General features: G+C 29.8%; 1 protein-coding gene across 2 annotated transcripts in view; it reads right to left on the minus strand.

The window, feature by feature from the left end:
* Positions 1–25049, minus strand: part of LOC121127012 (serine/threonine-protein phosphatase 2B catalytic subunit 2) — a 56148-nt gene that overhangs the window by 29819 nt on the left and 1280 nt on the right. For both annotated transcript variants that reach the window (XM_040722378.2, XM_040722376.2), the window contains exons 4-5: positions 6436–6693; positions 6084–6223 (exon numbers count right to left, since the gene is read on the minus strand). In XM_040722378.2, coding sequence (XP_040578312.1) covers positions 6084–6223; positions 6436–6693 — 398 coding nt within the window. The remainder of the gene's footprint in view (positions 1–6083; positions 6224–6435; positions 6694–25049) is intronic.

The raw sequence follows: 25049 nt of genomic DNA on the forward strand, positions 1-25049 counted from the left end.
CGTTATCATTCCCGCCTTTATTATTTAATATTAATATAATATTAGATGCTGATAGTCGATAGAGAACTGAATAAAATGCCTAAAATAACGTCGCCTTCTCTCTGGATTTTTGAAAATGGAGGCCCACGAATTTGAAAAATACTTACCGGATGAGAAACAGATGGCTTGTGGAATTTGGCGATATAAATGTGCCTTTCTTCCCCTATCTACAATTAAACGCCACTCATTATCCTCATCTCAAATCAAGGGCATGGATATTCACCTAAAAAATCAAGTTAATGATGAATACATCAAGTCAGACATTTAACTCTGATCTCACAAAGATGCTTATTGCATGTATATACCCTTATCCATTGCTAATCATCTACTTTCAAAAATTTTATGGAGAAATACACGGGTAAACCTATCCCTTCCCGAGGAACCATCATTAAATTAAGGGAGGATGTTGGTACTGATGTCATTTATTTAAATACATATAAAAATGTTTTGAGTTATCCACACCAAATGACGATCGAGATATCAGTAAAAAGTATAAAATATTTACTAATTTCGAAATGGAACTCTGAACTTTGTACTATCTAACAGGAAGTATTCAATTTTTTTTAAATCTAACCATAATATATGATTCTATTTTATCTAAACATATCAAGTATTATGATACACAACTCATTAAATGGTCAAAACAAGTGCTTAAATGGGCACAACAACGGGGGGAGTAGCTTTGGATAGCTCGCAACTAATTTGTCTGAAACTAGTTTCTTCACTTAAAGACTTGGGTATGATCATTAGGTTTTCCAATATTACATAGTAAATAAATATTACTTTTTGATCACTTAAGGCTTAGCTATGGTTGATAGGCTCCAAGAAATGGTGTTCAGAAAACTCATAAGAGGCAAAAACAACTGCTCAAATCGTCACAACAACGGGGGTAGTTACATTGGGTGTAGCATTATAATTAGCAATTGTGTATATCCTTCATGATAATAGTATATTGTTATATAAGCATAAATAAGGGGGGGGAACCTTTTTTGATACTCTTAATAAGGAGTAATATTGCCGGACATTACTACATAATTAGCTTTTGCTCTAAATCTTTAAGATGGATTTATTTCTAACATTTTTTTAATTAGTATATTTATTTTCTAATTTTATGATTTTCACATTTACTTTATTATTAATAATTAGTTAAATCTCATCGGTAGAGATATATCTATCCTGTGCACAATTGTATATAACAACTTTCACATGAAGAAGAGGTGTGAGTATCTTTTTGATTAAACTCTACGTCTCGCCTGTGTTTTGCAACCTAAAGTTATGACATATTTAACTGGATTCCGATGTCCGAACAAGAAAATATTATTTGGATCAATCTATTATTTCAATATTCTGTATTTATAATTTATAGTTATTATTAGTTATATGATTCTAATTGTTTAATTTTGTATATTTAACATCAATAAATGATGGATAATTTTTTAGTATGTAGATTCTAGCTATTTAAGCTTTTTTTTTAACTTGGAACTTCCAATATATTTCGAAATACTCTACTTTGTCGTTTCATTAGCTATTATTCTGAGAATAAGGTTCATAATGAATTACAATTTCATGGGTGTGACGTTTTCAAATCTACTGTAACGGATAAAACGTCTAAGTCAATTATACGTAGTATACATTCATTAAACATTTTGCTAATAAATACTTTCGTTATACCCTCAAAACCATAATACAGCAGGCAGCTGAAAATCACATCAGTATTTTAAACAATGATATTATAGAAATATTAATAGAATGAATTCTCATTTACTTTTAGAAAAGATAAAGACTCGTATCTTTGTTAATGTAGAAGTTATTGTAATCCAGTTTTAAATTAAATTTATGTTTCCGTCAATTGGCTAAGTATTACGAAAAATTATGCACAACTTTCAAATGTATCCCCAGATTAATTAAATAGTTGGCATGTTAGGTCTAGATTTACAAAATTACATCTCATGAATTATAGAAAAATATGTATGAAATGATGATCTTAAGTTCCATAAATTCTTTAATATGACAATATCATTCAAGTTTATGCCCTTTGGGCATTCAACTAAATTAACCTAGATTAAATACTCATTAAAAATTACTATTTATCATCTAATTCATCACATTCTTCCGTTAAAAAAATAAACAAATTTAAAAACAACACAAAAGTCAAAATACATATAAATTCATGTTTGAGCTTATTATTAATAAAAACTAAACATAACATTTTATATGATAAGCAACAATAATATGTATTAAAACTTTTGCAATACTGCCATCACACAAAAATAAAGATGCAAAACTTAAGCTTATAATTATTCTTATACCCTATAATTCCTTCATCAAGTAATAAATTATACCAAATTGATTTGATTTCTTTAAAATATTAACCTTATAATGGATTTAAGGAAATATAATAGTTATAAAAATATTATCAGATTTTTTTCTTTTTAAACTTAACTTATAAAGTCATAATCAAATAATGTAGAGGTTAGTTCATTGTTTGAGTATATTCCTCCAAATAAATGAACTAAGAACAATTGATGAATTAAGAAAAGGTGAACATAGGTAAGAAATTATTATTTTGTGGATAATAAACATTTACTATTCTGTATCAGAAAAGTGCGTTTCGTTTAGCTTTTAGGATAATTTGTTGTAGTTTTTTAAACAGAAGGAACGATAAGATAATCCATAATCTCCTTTAATAAGTTTTTTTTTTAAATTATTATTATTTTCAGCAAGAAAGTGCATTAGTAACATCCATCCTGTTTACTTGTACTGAATAAAATAGATATGAAATTATCCCCTACCCTGGATGCTCAATAAAGGTCATCTCTTCCACAAAATGATAATTTCAACACCATCTATCTGCCTCAACCAAAGATTTACATATTTAAGTATAGTTTCTTTTACAGATCAACAAGTCTTTGGAACACAATACCTTTTTGCTTTCACCAGGGAAATGAGGCAAATCTGAAGCAATTTTTAGTTAATACTCTTTTTGTGTGACACGTATAAATATATATTCTTTAATTTCACTGTTCGATTTACTTCATCAAATGTACCAAAAATTACCATGTATGCTATAAAAATCAAAATGATATTTTTTTTATTTATTCCGGCCTCTGTAAAGAAAAATCAAATGTGAAAAGTGGAAAAAACTTTTTATTCTAACATTCTCACACACAATTGTTACATTCAATTGCAAGACTCAGAACACCAATTATATGCAGCAATTCATGGTATAAGAGAGATGTCACACAATTTAAGAATCTATTTTTAGTTTTCTAAAGTTATTCTAAAATAAAATTACAAATACTCAAAATATAAGAAATAAAAATGTACCGTATATATGCACCTATACCATATATTGAATGCTCCTAATGTTTCATTTTCAACAGTGAAAAGGTAACCATTTAAAGATAAATGAATTGTGTATGTCCTATTTTGTTTAACTTTAGACAAATAAGTTATTAACGTTAAAGATTACTGATGTTTTTTGGCATATTCAACCCTCGTATTGTAGTTTCTGTGTTCACTTTAACCAAGATGCAAGTGATCCTTAATATTCTTGTACATACCCAATCCCCATAAGGTTTATTTTGTATGTATTCTCTGAACCATACGGATATTTTTTTCGAATAATTATAACAAATATGACAAACATTGTTCCGCTTGCTCCATTACAGCCGATTTGGGACACACAGTCTTCCAATAACAACTAAAAGTTAATAAATGCAATATTTATCGAACCCCTGATAAAAACATGATTTTATACATGTGAGAAGAAAACAAAGAAAGAGGGTACAATTAATAAGAAGGAAAAAGAGAAAAACAGGGTTTCCTTATTTAACTATTTTTGTTAAATAAGAGAAGAAAAGACTATTATTCTAACTCAAAATTTCGCCATATATCTAATGAAACGCCATGAAAGCTAAGCTACTCTCCTCCACAACCTTCTGGAACTTGATTGTTAATTTCCGTGTTTGTTTTTTTGTTTTTGTTTTTGTTTTTTTCACAAACCAAACATGCCTACGATTTAGAATTCTACACATTCACTACATCAAGTTGCTCACTATTTTTAGATTACCTGGTAACTTCTTGTTTTGGCATTATGCAAATCAATAGATATTTGACAAACTTTTATGTTGAATATTAAAATATATTTATTAACTAACAGATTATAAATTACTATAGATTATTAAATAATGTATTTAATTTTACTTTTAATTATGAAAGAATAATTTCAGATCTATTTTATTCATTACAAGTAAACCGGATGGATGTTACTAATACTATAAATTAGTATACTATTGAGCAATGAATTCATTTTTACCTAATCATATTTTTTTAAGTACAAACGAATCTTTTTAATTCATACATGAATAAATATAAAACTCGTGAAAAGTTAAAAATGTATTTTCCCCACTAGAATGTATAAAGATGGGCTCACTAAATTGCTGACGCACGCATAATTTCTCCCTTTTTACTATTATTATTGCACTTCACTCGATAAATTTTATAGGAAAATTTTAAAGTTACAACATAAGGATAATAATAAAAAGGAAGAAAAAGTGTTTAAGTACTTCAATGAATCCACCTTTACACACTCAGATTAAATAAGATTAACAATTTTAACCAAATACTGAATAAGCAAAATTATTTAAGATATTCGTACACAAAATTTATTAACTTGAGTGTTACTTGGAGAATGTTTATAAATGTAAATAAATGTGTTCAGCTTCCTTTCTTCAAAAAAGAGTTCATCCACCCAAGTCTAACGGTGGTAGATGATTACTTAGACTTAGAAATTTACATCTCTCGTGATATGAAATTTAATAGGGACATACACTACATTATAAGGAAGGCCAATCGAAACTTGAGCGTAATTAAAAGAAGCTTCAACACTCGTGACCCTTTGTTTAAGTTAAAACTTTATGTCCTCCCAATTTTAATGTATGCATCTGAGATCTGGAATCTTTCAAGAAACTACTTGATTAAGTCCTAAAAAAATGCAAGCCAGGTTGGTGTCATTTTTTCCGTCATTGGGAGATAACGAGATCTATAAAAGTAAAATCATAAGACTAGGCCCTCACTACTTTGTATCATAGGTTTATCTTTTTGTTTAAAATTAGAACGTCTATCTCCCCGACCCTGGATGCTCAAGAAAATCTCTACCACAAAATAATAATTTCAATACCATCTATCTTCCTCAACCAAAGATTTACATATTTAAGGATAGTTTCTTTTACAGATCAACAAGTCTTTGGAACACAATACCTTTTTGCTTTCACCAGGGAAATGAGGCAAATCTGAAGCAATTTTTAGTTAATACTCTTTTTGTGTGACACGTATAAATATATATTCTTTAATTTCTGGTTTGCTTTATTTTGTGTTTTTTTGTTTTTTTCGTTGCACTGTGACGTTATTTTTAAAAAAATTAACATTTGTTAATTTTTATATTTTGTAAGCATTACATATAAGTTGACCATTATAAGCTGTGGTCATCGCCGCTGGTCGAAATAAATAAAATAAAATAAATAGCATCCCTTAAAACCAATTCAGTTTTATAACTTTATGAGGTAATGAATGTCCTCATATTATATCTAATTAAGGCCTCCATTTTTTTAAGTACTCCAATTTTATTTTCTTCTTTAATATGACATGCTTAGCTTTAGCTAAAAACAGTCGTTGCTGGATTGTTCTTTCTTATATTAAGTATTCATACAGCTCTAAAATATTAAATGCACACTGGAAGATGAGAAATTGACAAACAAACACACATTTTTCTTAATTATTATAAAATCTATATATCCCCCATAGTTGGTATTTTGTTCAAGTTACAACTTATTTACAACAGAGGAAATCTTAATTACTATAATAATAGCAAAATTGATACTATAATTTTATTTTGGGTTGTAAATTATATATTTACGAATGATCGAACGATTTATTACAATTTTGCTTAATCCAAAGACAAAACATAATTTAGAAAGACAATAAACCAAAATTAAAAAAAAAAAAAAAATTAAAAGCTGTAACAAAACTAATGAATTTCTTACCTATAAAAATAAGAACAACCTCTAACCGAATTATGCGTAAAATGTTCAGCATTCTTTTCATTTCCAAAATCGTCTAATGGATCTGACCATAGTAAATCACACATAGGCCCAAACGCCGGAGGTTCTTTAAAACGATCCAACTAAAAATAATACAATTTATACTTAAACAATTAAAATTGATTGTTCTCATGTAATTAGTACACAATTTCAAAAATACTGAAATAAAAAATCTTAGATTCAGCAAAAATTAATGACATAACTAAATTAGTATGGATTTAAAAGAGAATCGTAAAAAAAAAAAAAAAACGATTTGGACCTTAATAATAATAGGTAATACGATTAAAATATATACTTTTCGGATATCATCAAGATTGTGAATTTCTGGAGAAAGGCCACCATGAACACAAAGGAACTGTTGATTCATCAGTGCAGCGAGAGGAAGGCAATCAAATGCCTCCATGCATGCATCATAAACGCGTTCTGTATATTTGATTTTACATTCTTGTTTAAACGTGAAATATTCTGTCAGATGACGACATTCATGATTTCCTCGGAGTAAAAAAAGGGTGTTTGGATAGACCAATTTTAGGGCCCATAGGTATATTACACACTGAAAAAAAATGGAAGCATTTAACAAAAAATACATTGACAAAAATTGCAAATACTCAACTTTGAGCAAAAATCAAATTGTTCTATAATAAACATAGATGGAGGAAATAATGAAAAAGTTATATTTATAATTTTTAAACACAGGAGTGAGCTCGAAGTCTTAAATTGGAATACTTTGTGCTTAAAAAATTAATGCAAATACTATTACATTAATATAATATAACCAAGCCCGTTACCATAAAATTATAAATGTGTTTCTCCCCTATGACTGAGGTCTGACGACGGGTCAGACAACAAGTATCTGTACAAATCTTCTAATTCATTATATAAAAAAATTGTAATAACAATATTTTTTATCAAAAAGTCTAGACATCATTTACTTGCGTAATTTCATTTTATAAAACTGAAATTTTTTTGTGGAAAATATAATAAAAAGCATAAAAAAACCTTATTTTTACCGATTTCCTTTAAAAATGGCCAGAAAGAAAAATGGAAATATGTCATAGCTCAAAATGAGATGCTTAATAGGTCAACTTTGATATTTTTCTTAATTTTGTAATATAATTACACTCAAATATAGAATTTCATTGGATTTGAAAAACTAAATTTACTTTAAATAACTATATTAAAAAATTTATGGAGATAATAACTGTAACCAATTCGTACTTAATTTTATAAATAACCTTTTCATTTGAAAACCACTAATTTGATTTTTGATAATGCTTTAAAAATTATATATAAATAATATTTTTTTAATAAATCAATTTATTGTAATATTTTTCAAATGCAAAATTAGTTCATTCTTAGAAGAAACTTCTATATTCCCATAATTTCTAGACAAAGATTTTACGACTGAATATATATACTCGGACATACTTATTAAACACCATTTGTTGAAAGAGGATTTATCTTCATCATTACATTTTCAAAATGCTTATATTCTTGTTAATAAATTAAAACTATGTAGGTATAATACAATTTATTCAACATATTGAAAGCAAAAATTTATGTCTTAGTATAACAATAATAATATAAATTCAATAATAAAACATCTTTATTATATAATAACTATAAAATCAAGCAACAAAAAGTTTCAAATACTATATATATTTTATCTTTTAAAAATTGTATTTTTTAACTATAAAAAAGAATCAGAAGCTGATTTCTGACTTCAATCAATTTAATAACTTTACACAACCATTTTATATGGTATTTTTCAGGATCTTCAAATATTGCATTCACTTTCATCATATCAGTTAATTCAAAATTTGTTGATTAAATTTGGAAGTTCTTATGAAAGAAGTTATTAGCCTTCTTGTAATGGAGTATATGTGCTTAAGTCTTAAATTTTCTTACTTTTTTAAGTCAAAATATGAAAACAATATAAAGAAGATAAAGTGGGGGCAAATGGCCCATTGGTTGGAAACCCAGAGGTTAAAATAAGTATTCCTAATAAGATCAGAGAGGATCTGGGTCTTAACATAATAAATGTGATTACCAAGGAAAAAATCCACCATCCCATCATTATTATGCTATGTGACTCCCTCCAAAGAGTCTTCAAACCAACCCAAAAAAACCTTCCTCTAAGAATAGCGCTAAGTATTAATAATAAAACAATTAAGGAGTGAGTGAGAAAAAGAGACACTTCCTACGATCTCTGCACCACTCTAAAATACACAATAAAAGAAAGGAGGATTCAGAAACAATACATGAGGTAATTATTCGATCCGTATCTCACGCATAAGCAGTCCTACTTGAGATACTGGGTCGCTTTTGGATTGTATTATATATGGAGAGTCCCTCTGTAAGGACTGCAACAAAAAGAAAACGCTCATCCATGTTTTTCGTGACTGCAAGGAACTTCAATTGATATAATCGGCAATGTCTAACAGACTCATTCACTATCTGGGAGGAGGACCGACCCAAGAGGAAAAGATTTGTGATATTAACGACGTGGCTCTTCCGTTCATAATTAGATCCAAATCTATTTAAAAATAGGATTGAAAGGTCCAATTTTGAAAATATTCAACTACACACACAAATATATCCAACATTGCTCTTAAAAGTTATAGCTTTTTAAAACCCGTTTTTTGATTGTTTTATATTGTTAGATGATTATTTCACTAGTTTGTGAAATCCTGTTTCTTGATCATGTTTTTTAATTTCTTTTCTCGCCTCACTTATTTCTTTTTTACGGAAGTATTAAAAAAAAAAAAAAATCATATATTAAGTTTTCAAAGTTGTATTGTTATACATTGTTTCGCGCAAAAAATACAAGATGACAAGATGTGTTTATAATGGAACAATTGGAGATAACCACTTTGGATCCAAAGTCGATATTCTTCTATATATCAGTATATCAGTAGGCTTATGATGCTATTGATGACTCTTCCTCCAAAACCTCAGTGTGTTTGATTATAAAGATATATAGGTATAATATGTCGTAGTGACTTGTATATTCTTTGTTCGATTCATCGTATGCAGGCTTGTGAATAGAACGCTAAAGTGAACGGCGTTCCATGGAACGTACATTTAATGAACGTTTTTTTTGGGTTTTTTTTAACGCTGAACGCTAAAAATGAGATTTCAGCGTTCTGTTCCATAAGGTGATAGTAATTTTGGAAGGGGTAAAGTTGTCCACGCGATAAGTATCCTGAAAACACGACTTGGCAAATTCTGGGGCAATTTTTGAAATTAGGGAGGGACGTAAATCCTCCACCCCCGCAGACGCCCCTGATATTAATATTCATGCAAATGTGAATTAGCCACTCTAAAAAATACATAACTACTATTTATGTCCCTTTTACGCAGTAACAATTTCATTTATCTTGTACTCAATTGAACAAATTCTCACGCTCTTACTTTTTATTTTTGGCTGTAATTTTTCGTATGGATTGAAAGTACTTCACATTGAGTGGATGTTTGAGTTAAATTATACATATGTTTAGCGTTACTGGTTGCACCCAAGGTTAAAAGAATTTCTATTAATCTTGGCTGCAAAGTATTTTTCCAATGTATCCTACATGTCTGGGGTTAGTTAAAAAAAATAACTATTAAATTCAAATTTCTGGGACGAATGAAATACCAGAGAGTGTAACTGTAGTTTAAACACTCAGTTTTAGCTATTTGACTTAATTTGGCACAATATTGTCTTACAAATATAATTTTGTAATTCTATAAATGTGGGGGTTAATTTGGGCTACTTTAATTACAATTAGCGGTGCCTCCAAAGGATTAATCAGAATCATTTGTTCATTGAAATTATCTATAATTTGTTGGAAAGTGTATTCTGTGTTCAATTTTGAGAAAAATAACTCTAACTTCCCTAGTTGACGTGCTATAAATATACTAAATATGTTGGTCATAAATTATATATAATAAATTTTTAAAATTAATTATGACTTAATTAATCTATGTTTACATATGGGATTAAGAGAAGATCGATATGATTGAATCACAACGAATATAGCTATTATACTTCTGTGAAAATAAAATATTTTCACTTTTAGTCAGCTATTAATGTTTTGAAGTTCAATTTGATTTTTTTTTTAATGATTTCCATTGACATTTTAGAAACAAAAAAAACACATTTAGCACCCCTGACATACATAAAAGCGTTCTCGTTTTTCTCCATTCAATTTAATTTAGCAATCTCATTTGGAGTATCCGAATTTTTTATGTGGGAAAACATAACCCTACAACTTCATTCAACGAGCGTGCTAGTGTATGTATGTACTGTACAAGCCTGGTACTACCTTATAATTGGAACCCAGAACGGAACGAAAATAATGGCTGAACGATGAACCCTGAACGAAAAAGGAAAAATTGAACGGAACGCCAAAATAGCGGAAGGCTTACAAGCCTGCTCGTATGATGTAAATGAGTAAAATTCGGGTTCTATTAATCCTGGAGTCATAAGGACCATTATCTGAAATCTGAACTCCATATCGATTTTTCTCAAAATTGAATTATTTCTTTCTGTCATTCCAGAGATTTTCAATCTGTATGAATTGAAGCTTCATCATACTAGATTTTCTTGCTTTCTGATGAATAATCCTTAAATAAAGAAAGACAACAGGCTACACCAAGGAAGCTATCATATGAGCTTTTTTTCGTCACTAAAAAACTGCAGAGCATCCGCGTAAAAATTTCCAACAATTCATAATACCTCTCGATTCTTTCTACTAGTATAGGATCTGTGAGTTTCAGACCATATCAAAGCTTCAAAGGTTTCATATTCAACTAATTTCTGATAGATACTTGATTGGTGGGTGCAAAATTCTGATTTCTGACACCATTTTGGATATAATTTGTTTAGAATTCCAATAAATTCTTAATTGGACCTTAACAATTTTCCTCCGGGTCCTTGCTGACATCGGACGTCTACTTCTTGGCATGCAATCACAGCTTAAGTTTTACAACGCTTCTGGTTCGTATATTCAATAATATTAAGGCTTTTAGAGTCATTTAGGCTCGAGTAAATTTGAGAGTGTAGTTTCTTCATTATAAAGAGCGCCAAACGCCTTACTTAATGAATGCAAGATGACTGAATGTGGGGCTTTCTAGTTCATTTATTTACTTTTTAAATAGCTTATAAACATACATTGGTCAATTGTTGGATTTGAGGTTGGGATGAGATACTCAAGAAAAAATTATATCATCGTCATAGTCTAGGATGTTTATTTAAATTTAGTTTTCATAAGAGTAAAATGAGTTGATACTATCCTTTACTCACCGAGAAAAAATATTATACATTTCTTACAATATTATTTGTAACTAAGGCATGCAATATTCGCCGCCATTTTATTAAATTCCTAAGCGTTATTACCTATTATTGAATAGTGGATGCGTGTAAAGAAAAAACTAATAATAGCAATTAGAAAAGGAAAACGGTAAATGTATTTGCTTTTTCTTCTTTTACTTTTAATCTTCAATCATTCGTGTGTGTTAAGATCTCCTTCAAAAGAAGAATTCTCGCCTATCTTTGGGTATAAATTGACTTAAATTGCTTATAAAATAAATATATATGAATTTAAATATAAGTATTATAGTAGATTAGTTATGGAAAGATATACGCCACAACAACGTGTACAAATTGTTCAATTGTACTCTAAAAATTAGCGTTCTGTGAAAGTAGTTTTTCGCAAATTACGCCCAACTTATGGTCCACATAATCGACCTTCAGAATCCACAATCCGCAGAATAATCGAAAAATTTGAAGAGGCAGCAACATGCTGGGGTGTTCCGTCGTCTGGTAGGCCAAGTACAGCTCGCAGCGTAGAAATATTGCGGGCGTAGCCGAAGATGGTGAAGAGTCGATTTGCCACCGCTAACAACTTGGCTTGTCGTAACAGACTTTTTGGTACCTCAAATTGAAGCACATGGTATCCACAATATTTGGTTCCAACAAGACACTTTCCACACAGCGCGCGTAACAATGGACTTATTCGTACATCATTTTGGTGAGTAAATAATTTCACGTTTTGGCCCGGTGAATTGGCCACCAAGATCGTGTGATATCACACCTTTGGACATTTTTCTTTGGGGCTACGAAAAAGCAAATGTCTATGTGGAAAAATCAGCGACGATTGAAGCATTGGAAGCAAATATTGAGCGAATTATTCGTGAGATTCCGGTCACAATTCTGGAACGCGTCATCGAAAATTGGCGCAAAAGTATAGACCATTCAATGGACAGTTGCGGCCAACATATGAAGGGGATTATTTTCTAGAAATAATTGTAAAGGATTGTTTTTTCGGTTCATAATAAAGTTTTGACCATAATATAATATTTTATGTGTTTTATTTCTACAATCCAAAAAACCGCTCGTTTTGAATCACCCTTTACATAAAAAATTACAGCAAAATCAATTGATTCGTTTAGCCCTGATTCCTAGACACTCCCAGATATTCGTATTTAACATATAAATTTTCCCTCTACTAATGCTATTTTAAATGTAGAATGTTCTTCAATTTATACCAGTAATTCATTTCCTCCCTCAAAAATCATATATCAGACAGCTCATGTTAACAAGGGTCTTAATTCAGATTTATCATGTCTCATTTTCGCTTTCTCCTCGCGCACTTACAAAAAACGATCTCTACTTATTACATTAATTATGTTGAACGAAATTTATTCCCCCTAATAATCGATATTATAATTTTCCACTATACTGTAACACTTCGTTGTGTGTACTAGGAAGGTCAAGATATGGTTCGTAATTTTTGAAGGATGGGATTCTATGTCCAAGAAGTTACTTTTCGTAGGGATCATCCCTAGAAAACTGCGACAACTTCCAACGATTTTCTTGAAATGTATGTTCATTTTTCTTAAGTAGATAAAAAAGAAAACAGAATGAAGCTCATTTTTAGAGGAAAACATGTATCATGTGTGCCAATTCACTTTTTCTTTCTCGATGGGGGCATTCAAAAATACTTTCAGTAATTTGCATACTCATTAGAATTTCATCTAAGGAATTACCAACATCAATTGATTTGAATTATACATGTGAAGAAGCTCTTATAATCCATGTATAACCACGAAAGAAATAGGATCTCTCTGATCAATTGTGAGAACAAGAGTTATACATTTGTAAGGGAATTATTGAACACTTTTCAAGCGTTCAATCAATTTCCAATCTCATCAGTCATTACCAATAAGACTTAAACTATATTTCAATATAGAAAAGCAAAAATTTGAATGGTGTAAATATTAGTTTTTAAAAAGGGCGTGTAAAATAATCAGGTGTATAAGCAATTACAATTAATTCAATTAATAGATATCTTGATAGTGATATTCTTTATTTATTTAAAATATAAAATATCAGGACTAAAGGTATAAGCGCAAAATTGAAATCTCCAGATGATTCATCCCAATACACAGTTTTATCGAATCACGTAAAACAATTAACACTCATATGAAAATCTGAATGTTCAATAATTATAGAATAGATTCAATATTAATTGTTTCTTTAATGAAAAAAGGATCGATAACACACAAGTAAGATAAATTTAGTGAAAAAATCCTTTCTGCTCACTGAGTCCCCGAAGCGTTCCATTAACAGCTCTCCAAGAATAGAGGAAACAGGTTGTATAAGTAGGCACTCCGACAGACGATGTGAAGCTGTCTCTCTGAATTAAAGAAATAGCAATTAGGGTTATCTTATAGGTATCCTGATACATCCAGTGTTCCTGTCACTACTAGATACGTGAACCATTTATGAGGTAGAGTAAAAAGATGATTTGAGTAGCTCATACAAACCTGAAGAGCAGAAACATCAACGCTCCTGTGATTTTATACCTATTTACCCCATCCAATGACGACTGCAACCATAATCTTCGAATTGATTTGACACTCATTGTTTTTACCTGATTCCTGAATGAGATATCCTTTAAACAAGGTAGTTTAAAATAGTTTTTCCTCTATAACCATATAAACGCCTTTTAAAAGTCAATATAGCCAGAAGATTGTAATGCAATCCCTCCAGGTATCTAAGAACTTCCACACCATTTCTTAAAGCGAAAAATTCACTTCTGTAAATGCATCAGCTAGAGGTGTATTTAGGCCACAAGATAGTTTCGCCAATTGGAACGTTTCTTTTGTTTTGCGATAAGTATATTTATATAACTAGCTGTTTATGAAAAATCGACTTTCTGCCTTTATGACAGTTCTTTTCATTTAGGGTACGATCTATGACACTGTGGTTCCATAAATCCTTTATTTTTAAGTATTTCACCAACCACTCGGCTAATATAGCTTTCCGCATGTCTCGGAAACTAATAATTCCTAGACCTCCCCACCTCTTCTGATAAATTATTCTCTTCACGGAGATGTTACGTTTTGTGCTAAGATAATTGAATTCGAGAAGAATTTTGTCCGCCTCCTTGCACAAATGTTCATCAAATTCAGTTAGACGCATGATATGTAGGTATTTAGAAATCACGGAGGCGTTCTATAGATAAGTTCGATCCCATCTATAAAATCCAAGCTTCTTTGTGAAACTGGTACGCTGACATATTTTGGATAGAATTGCTCTCTGGTTGCAGCTCATGATGTCTTCAACAATGAATGCACCAACTACTCTGATCCGGTTTTGGACTATTGGTCGATATATATTCCCAATGTATAGATTATTTGTGACTTTAATCGACTTCTCTTCATCAACTAGTAGGGCTGACGTTGCCCCAAAGGATCATTGAGTTCTATGAATGATGCTATTATGAACAGTGTTTCTATTAATTATAACACATGTATCATCTACGTAGGCATATACAGAAAGACCATCCCTAGTTGGCTTTTCCTCAATAACGTGTCATCATTTATTTGATTGAGAAGATGATCTATTGCAATTATGAATTGTAAAGCCGCTATCGGATCTCCTTGTTTACAGCCTCTTCACACCTGGAAGGTTCTTAAAATTTTGTCCCTACCGTATTGTCTTTTTTATCACGCCATCATTGACACCATTGCTCGTATCATAAAATTTCCAAAAGCCCTTTTCTGTTTTTTCGTTACTTTTTTCGAAAGCTGTTAGTAAATTAGCATTGCCATCTTCCATCCTACACCCTTGAATAAAACCTCTCTGAGACTTGCTAATAATATTAGGAAGGTCGATTTAAGTCTTTCAGTGACCATATGAGATAATATTTAATAAATTGTACTCTGTAGGGTGATCGGTATCAAGTTTTTGACATATCGGTAGTCTTTGTCCTTTTTAGGAATTGTTTTGAGCTGGTCGTCACTCACAAATGAAGGAAAGTATGTGTTCAAGAAAAAAATTTCAAACGGTGCTAACTCGTCTGCAAATATTCGATAAATTTCAAAACCTACCCCCGATATACCAGGTAATTTGTTCCTTTTTTTACAGTTTTTGATTGCATTAATAGTCTCTTTTTCATTAAAATGTTTTTCGGCAATCAATACTGAATCAGGAATATAAGGTTGAATATCAGCAGTAACAAAATCTGAAATGTTCAATAAGCAGTTTTTACATTTATTTCCCCCAGAGAAATCACTGCATGCATATAGTTTTTCGTAGTGGTCGGTAACAATAGTCCTAACATCTGAGTGACTTTCTTTTAGTTCATTATTGTTATTAGAAGAAAGGATTGGTAGTCATTAAAATGTACTTAAAGGCTTATTTCTTTTACTCCTCCTCGGACTTGTAAATGAATCAGTTGAACTCAATCGACTCGAACTCACTGATCTACTTTGTTTCTGATTTAAAGAGTCATCCCCTTTCTTTTAAAACATTAGATAAATTTTTATTTACATCTTTTGTAGAGGAATATCCCGATTTCCTCTATAATAAACATTTACCCAAATAGTTACCCAATGGTGTTCAGATATTTTTTGTTGTATTATCCATTTCTCTAGAAGAGAGTTCAGTACTTGTATCGATATCGGTATATTTATTCGTATTGTTATGATCAAAGAAAGATTTAAGGAGGGAATTCTGATTTTAATTAGGTAAAACCATTCAAGAGGATTCGGCAGCATCCGATGGCTCTGCCGATACGAGTGTTGTGCTCCCTTTATCAATAGATTCAGGAGAGATATTGTTTTTACTTAGTTGAGTAAAATTATCAACCGATGTTCCATTGACACTGACTTCCATGCCCTCAACAACCTCTGTTTGATTGGGGATAATAATCGACTCTGCATCATTGTGAGTTTCATTATCTTTAACATAAGAATTCCAGACACAGGTTCTCCCATTGGAAACTAGCCTCTCTTTAATTTTAGCATTTAGGATCTTAACTCAGGCAAAAGATTGAACTCGTCTTGAATTACAAGTTAATTTGCTATAACCCAGGCCAAAATGCTGACGACATTACCTATTGACGCATCAAATTTTATAACGACGAAGCATCTCCCAACTAGTATGATTTGAGGGATAGCGTTTGGATCCATCTCCACAATTATTACATAGTTAGGACCTCTTATTTTACTGTAGAATTGTAAGTGAGTGAGTAGGTGGGCACTTAGATGGACCATGGTCCAGAACTTTAACTAACTGTTATAGCCATGTAGCTATCATAGATTCATCGTTAACTCTCCCTATTGTGTTTAGAGCTTCAAATTTTAGATTTATAATTCTCATCTCACTTAGTCTCTCGGAGCCTTTAATTCTTATTTTGACAATAGTGTCGCAACCTCTCACTGACGGAATACGTGCCTTGTATACCCGCTTCAGATCTGCAGCCCTATTTCTCACAACAACTCGCTCGAGAGTGTAAAAAGTTGCGAGACCAAAGGAGTGTTTAGGATTTACACCATATATTTTTTCTTCTTTGAATCGAAAGAAAATTGCAGCATTAACGACATCCAAATACCGAGGTAATCCTGTCTAAAAATAAAATAAAATAATAATGTTTATCCCACGAGGAGTTTTGGTCTGGCTGCTCTAGACGGGCTTGTATGGATTAAGTAGGCTGAGAGGAGAGAAGAATATAAGAGTAAGAAGAAGAAAATAAAAATTTTCCCTTTGTTAAGGCTAGGATTCTTGCATATATTTACCAAGCGCCGGATTAAAAAACTAGCACATATCATATCTCCTACTTTGTAATCTTCTCTTATGAGAACAAAGTTATTTAGACAAAATGTCATATCAAAATTAAGTTTTATTTTTTAATAATTCATATTATTAATGTTTTATTTCAATAATTATCTAATAATTCTACTTATTTATTTTGATATATTTTATCGTTTTAAATTGATTGTGGATTCTTTCTTTTTATTTTATATATTAAGATAGTAAATGTATGTATCGTCATATTTTTATAGCAAAGTAATAAAGGAAAAAAAAATTGAATCACTTCAACATGCAAATAGAAAATTAAACCAGGAATATCATATGCCTTCTTTTCTTTTATTGTGATCGGAAGTTTGCCCCTGGTCGTATATACATATATATATATTGGCCATCTTATTATTTCTATGCAGAAACTTTGGTTATCATAATAGAAATACTAATGTAAAGCAACACTTTTAATAAAATATTATAATACAGTACCGAATAAAATACTATGTAGTATTTTAATATTATGAAATCCAAAATTGTTGAGAAATAATATCACGATGATAGTCTATGAGTATTTAAGAAATAAATAGGACTTGATATGATTTACCTATTTGCAGAACTAACAGATGATTTCGGATGAAATCCGAGGAAGGAAAGGTTGCATGAAACAATAAAGATAACGACATGAAATATAATCTTCTTTTTGCTCAAGAAAAGTATAAATTTTCAATTCCTTGGATCTGTAATAAATGTTTGTGGTATTATCCCCCAGAAGAAAAAGTAACAGAAATCGAAGCTTTCCCTTAACCTAGAGATATCGTCAATTTCTTCATTATGATGGATTTTTGAGGAAACTCATCCTTAATTTCCCTCAAATTTCATTAAGTCTTACTTAAATTATCTAAGTATCAGATATGAAAAGTAAACTTATATGGTCCAAAAAATAAAATCTAATCCATTCATCCAGTTAAAACAAACTTTAAAAGATGACCAAGTACTCCCATATCTAAATCCTTCAGCTAATGTTTTCCATCTTCTAATTGATACATAGCAGGAGCAGTCATTAATCGAATCATCAATGACAAACAAGTACCAGTAAGTATTTTTTAAAGAAAATTTAGAAAACCTCAAACTCGCTATTCAACTTATGATTATGTAATGCTTGCAGTTAACGGTCCAGTTTTACATTTTATATATATTATAGGTAAATTTGTAATTTTCTTTAAATATAATCCATATCTACAAATGAAAAAAATGAAAAAAAAACCAGAAAACTGACTGTCAACAAGTACATCTTAGAATTATCATTGAATTAGTTCAAAATTTTCAATACAGTCTTGGTAAAGAAAGTTGATTTTCTCTCTCGAATGATAATTTTAATCTAAACTTTAGCTATGGATTTACCTTCAATAGCGAACAATCAAGTAGAAGAATTTAAAAATAATTTAATAAATATTAAGAATCTAATCTTGAAAATTTAGAAATGTCGAACTACAAAAAAATCGGACTTTTTTATGAGAAACATTTTTTAAAGTATATGACCTTTTATTCCCGAATCATTGAGAAAATATTCTTCATAAGGGTTTTTATTCATAATCTCACCCTGGAATAAATCAACAATCAAAATAATTAAATTGCATTATTTTTGGGCAAGTTTAAGAAGATGTTGAAGAATGTGTTAGACTTTATCAAGATTATCAGAAACCAAAAATTAATCGTCATACTAAATCCAAAATCTAAAGATTTTACTCAGGCAGTTTTTATCTAACAGTACATGTCTATATTATTGGACTGTTACCCAGGCCGCAGTTGAACTTCCTTTAAAATGTCCTATACCTTATTAATACGTATTGAATTGTATCGATTGATCTACAAGATGGGTTAAGTTCGCCAGATTACGAATATATCAGCCCCTTCTACTTCTAATTCATTAGTTATCCTTTGATTTCACGTTTTTTGGTCCCTTTTTTCGTAATAGCTGATAGATGAACTCAATTAAAATCTGAAATATTTCATCACTTCATCAGTTAGAGTAACGCTGTTAACTAAAATAGTCAGACGATTGAAGAAGTTATCAAGGGTCTAAATAGTACTTTGGATTTGAAAAAAAATATCTTCGGAAACTACTCATCACTGATGGAATATCATATTGCAGGAAAATGGCAGAAAAAAAAGAACTACTTTTCCATTAATAATTAACATTACTTGTATCGCACATGGACTCCAGAGAATACAATTTCATAACAGTAATCTTCATATATAAGTAATGAAATAATTCTTTTTTGTTTTGATCTAGGAAACGAAACTTCACTACTTCCTGCAAATATCCTACGCCCTTTATGATACAAATGGAAGCAAAACTTCTTGTTTTAATTGGTTGAGCAACGAAGGAGTTTTTTATCCAATTGATTCATGCTGATTTTTTTTTTTTTTTTAATTTCTCCATGAAGCCTATGAGTTGGGACATTTTGCTTCCCTGGGTAGGTAAGACAAAAAATAAAATTTAAAATTTGTGGACGGAGTTTTCAAACACATTTTTTATCCTCATGGGTATAGAAAGACTCAAAATTCAAAAACTATATACTCATTTAAAAAATGGGATCACACAATAACAACATAAGTTCATAGGAAATCTATCGAATAATTCATATAATCGAAATATTAATGAAAGAAGAGAAGGTATTCAACATTTACATAATAAGTTCTTTGTTTTTTATGTCTTAGGAGATCAACGCCTCTCACAGGTTTGTTACAATTTAATCCCACTTTAAGACAATGGATCTTGATGATATCCTTTTTAACTCTATCAAATCTTCAAAATTCAGTTATGGGGGCTCTATCAAGCATGTAAAAATTACTCCTGGCGTTCATTAAGTAACAATATACTTTGATTACTACGACGATAAAATCAATAAAGTCATCTGAAAAAAGGAGCAAAAATACAATTATAATTAGTCTTGAGCTCATCTATCTCATTTGACATGTCTATGCAATGAATTACAGTCAACTCTCTTCTAGTTTCAAGATTATCCTTTTCTAATTGTATTTTGCTAAGAATTGACCCCTTTGTTGGCTTTTACGGGCGGTTCATTAGAAAATATACCATGTAATATAATCGAAAGGAAGGTTTATTTAGTCATTTTATTCATAAAAATCATTTAAAAGAGGAAAAAATTATGAGTTTGATTATCTAAGTCGAACTTTATATCGTCAAACGTCTCTTAATGACCAACTTACTTCTTCTTCAGATAACTTTTTTTTAGATCATTTCAAAACTTTGAATATAAATTTCAATATAAAATTAAATATGCCAAAATCTAATCACTAATACAAATTTTGTCCCACGAACACAAAAATAGTCGTGTTGTCCGTACATAAAAAACTATACTTTGTGACAATCTTTGAAGTAGATAACAAAATGTCAATATTTTTTTCACATACCCCTCGTGGAATATCTAACTCTAACTCCTGAATTTTTATTGGCGAGATAATTTATTGATTAATTGTATCTAATGCACTCGCTTTATAAAAGTGCAGTATGTCAGTTAGTACACAAGAAGTACATCTTTGGTTCATTACGTTATTGAAGAAAAAACTTCCCAAGTACAGAAAATTAGCAACTACTCAGAATTCTGAAAAACTTTTATAGCTAAAGAATGTATCGGTTTCCATTTTTGAAATCCATACTATCTGTTTTTTATCAGAGGACACACAACTCTTAATAATTTAATATTATAGTAGACATTATATATTTTATTTCGAATTATTTTATAATACACATCCTAAGAATATTGAAAGAAACTTGCTAATCCTCCTCCAGATTCCCTATTTTAATTCGTATTTAATATATGTACATTCTCCCTTTTTCTAGTCTGTATCTATCCCCAACTTTAGACATCAAAGAAAGGTTGTTCAAAATTCTGAGTTACTTACCTAAAGCTATGTTTCATTCTGATCAGACCAGATTCTTGGGCTTCGTAGGCAAGTTTTTTTTTTTTCGCAAATAAGTTGATAATTTCGATTCCCCATTTGTCAAAATTTCTTTAAGGTACGGGTTGTAGTATCGAAAAAGCACCAAAAAATTAAAAATCCAAAAAAACGAAAAAAGGAAAACGCACATATATTAAATACAAATTAAAAAAGGGAATTAGAAAGAGGATAAGACGTTTATGTGAGTATATATTAATAAATAATATGTACTAAAATATATAATACGGGTACGTCCTTGTAAAACTTTAATATTATATTAGATTTAATTAATAAGGAATGTAAGGTTGCGAGAGAAAAAATGTTCCGAAATTAAATATAGTTAAGTCGATCATTTTAATAATTGCTTAATATTTTAAAGGCACATTTATTTTGAGATGAGTATTGAATTTATACTTCGGTGCAAATTTTTCCACAGTTTTCCTCTCAGGTCTGGTTTACAAGTAATCTGGACTTACAGTAATTCAGGCCGTTTTTTCACTACAAAAATAAAAAATAGTAGAAGATGCTACATTAAAAAACTTATGATTATTATTGAGGGGGAAAATGACATCAGTTTTGGATTTTGTTACAAAAGATAAATTCAATACAAATATGTAAGTCATTGTTTAAAAAAATCGTATTCCCCAGTGTAATGGAATGATAAATTTAGTATTTCACTTAACAAGTAACCTTTATTGCAAAAAAAAAAAAATCATCAATTATTGAAGAAATTAAACTAAACATTATCGAATGTGGTTGATGTAAATACAAATTTTTCAATTAAAATTCAATTCGCAATTAGCTTGCATGATAATTCATTTGATATTACTGAATGGAAATTGTTCTAGAATATTCTATCGTACATCAAAATATAGTCATTGTTATCCTTAAATAATAAATAGAGAAGTCGATAAATATTTTCACCCGCTGCTAATAAAATAATAATATCAGTTGGAAGCATGCTTGTCTTAAAGGGATATTATTTTTTACTTTAATGAATTTTCAGTTTGACTATCATATAATTGGTCAAATTACAACAAATAATAACATTAATATATATAAAAACAAAGCAACTAGCGCTCGAAAGTACATGTTTGTGAAAAGTAAAAAATATGCACTGCCGGTATGTAACCCAAAAAAAAAAAAATGACTAATTAATACAAATTTTATATTACATAGTTTTGACGTTTTTTCGCTTCTTTATTTTTTTTACCTACAAGTATTTATTAGCACAATGATTTAAAATTCTTGAGTTTGGGAGTTAAGCAGATTGCCCACTGAAATTTATACTTATATATTACACGCACAGGTAGAAACTTTTTATTTACGTCTTTAATAATAAATGATGATTGAAGAGTAAGACAACTACTGATAATTGGCTAAGTGACATCCATTTACTAAGTAAGTAAACAGCTGGTAAATTCTATAAAAAGACATGCCACATTAATGAACAACAATTAATAAAACATCAAAAACCCATAGTCAAACAGTTAATTAAAGTTGAACTCAATATCAGGAGAATTAACCATCATGCATAGATAGATTAGACATTTTAGAGAAAAAAAGTTTGATTTTTCTCAAAGAAGAAAAAATTTAGTATATATTTTGTCAACTCATACCATTAACAGCAATAACTATTCTTCAATACTTAATATAAATAAATAAATGAGGAGCGTCTAGATTTAGTTTAATAAATATAGTTGTAAAAAATATGGCCTCAAACGCTTGCAACCTTTCTTGAATATACAAGTGGTTACCAATCTGAGCATTTTTTTTTTTTTTGCTCTCCAAACCTGTGACCATTAAGAGTTGTAAATCATATGAGCTGCCGTTATTTATAAAAAAAAACACTCTGAAAATAACATAGTACAGTTTGAAGAATGGTTGGAAAATTTGCAGCTTAGATATCATTACATTTTATTAGATTAGATGCAAGCCGCTATCAGAGGGCAAGGAAGAACATCAACACAAATTCTACTCAGTATTTAGCAAATACAAATGTAAGCAAGAAATATTCCGATGTTGATTCTCAATTCCACTCTATCTCCAAAAACATATAATTCTTCAACAATCATTGTAATTAGTATGATTTTTCTTTTCTTTTTGAAAAATCTTACAAAATTTTTACATAATTTTTTTGTTTTCTTATAAATGCCAGATTTGAGAAAAAACTTGTACAAAACAATTTAAAGTTAATTTTTTTTTAATAATTTACAAAAAAACATTTGCTTTTCTACCAATTCGATAAAAAAGTCTTTAGTCAGGGTTTCATATTTTTATCAACTCTAGTTATCATTATTTTTGTATTCTTGAAGAGAGAACATCCAACCACTTGTACGTATGCAAATGAAAGATGGAGTGTAACACTGATGATTTTTTGGAGACTAATAAATGGAAGTCCTTGTTGGACTCAAAATAGATGATATAAATCGAAACAGATCCTGCCGTGTTATTGCTAGCTACGGAGTGGAATTTGTGTTCATTTCCTACGTTTACTCTTCATAGCTGATAAAAAAAAACTGTTCTTCTCCTTAACATTCTTCAAATTATAGGTTATTAAGTCATATTTTGGATTATTTTTATTTTAACATATCTGCATATGATTTTTAATTTTACAACCCTATGTATTAACATATTCCCTTCTGTAGTAAATAAAAGGCTCATAAAAATATACAGACTTTTGTCTTAAAATTCAAAACCTGATATCTAGTAATACTACATAAAGCAATAATTACGAATTTACTATAAGCTTTTTGAATCAGACATTGTCGATAATTTTTAAATTATTCTTACTCTTTTTGCAAGTTTGAAACTAGTTCAGTTCGAATATTGATTTGAAACAATTTAATTTAGCAAAATTTTATTCGAAGGCAAAAAGTGAAATCCTAATAATTTAGTAAAATATTGTTATTGAAAAGGAAATAAATATAAATATGTAAATAGTAGAACTTATATGTTTATTATACATTAACCTCGTTCAAGTTATGCTTCAAAAATATTTGTCAAAAGTAATATTGTTTCTAAACTAAACTCTTTACGATCAATAAATTTAAAAACTCCCGCTATGGTATAAGATGAACAAATATAAGGAACAACAATTATTATACCCATTTCCTAAAATTTGCAAAATACTTGCTGCAATTTTACCTTTTTTTATTTTTTATCATTTATTGTTAGTTAGTTTTGAATTGGACAGTTAAATTTCCTTGTTACTGAATGAATTCCTCCTTACTATTTTTCAATCCATTTTTTTTAAAGTTCAGTCTTCTTCCAGAGACGTATGATATCAACATAAAGCCTTGTGGCTTGACAGAAGCCAAACATCTAGACGTCCGTCCTTGGTAAATATAAATTGAAGAAAGCAGATTTTCAGCTCAAATGAAGTTGTTAAAGGCAACAGAAAATCGAATTTGTGAAAAAATAAATTTAAGGACTATTGACTAAAAACTACCTTTAATAACTGATATATCTATAATTTAGCTTTCCAGTTCTCAACAAACAAACAATAAATGACCAAATAACTAAAAAAATATTTTTTCATTATTAAAAAAATGGCTTTACATTATTTTAACCAATAAAAATGTTGAACCTCAGCCATAGAGGGATTGGTTTTTTATTCATCACCCAAATTAGCTTCTTATAAGAAAAGGAAGGTTACTTAACTTTATATTGCCTATTCTCAGGATTCCACAGTTTGGCAAGAAAAATAAGCATTAATGTGTATTTCCATATTTAAAGAATTGTTTCAAACATTGTAGGTAGAGATAAACCATTAAAATTCTCAAAAGCACAACGTGATACGAAGAAAATCATTGCAGATTCTCTATTAACATGCACTATTATAATCAGGTAACCAAGCTTAAAAA

Source organism: Lepeophtheirus salmonis, chromosome 12 (assembly GCF_016086655.4).
Source record: "Lepeophtheirus salmonis chromosome 12, UVic_Lsal_1.4, whole genome shotgun sequence".
NCBI lineage: Eukaryota > Metazoa > Arthropoda > Copepoda > Siphonostomatoida > Caligidae > Lepeophtheirus > Lepeophtheirus salmonis.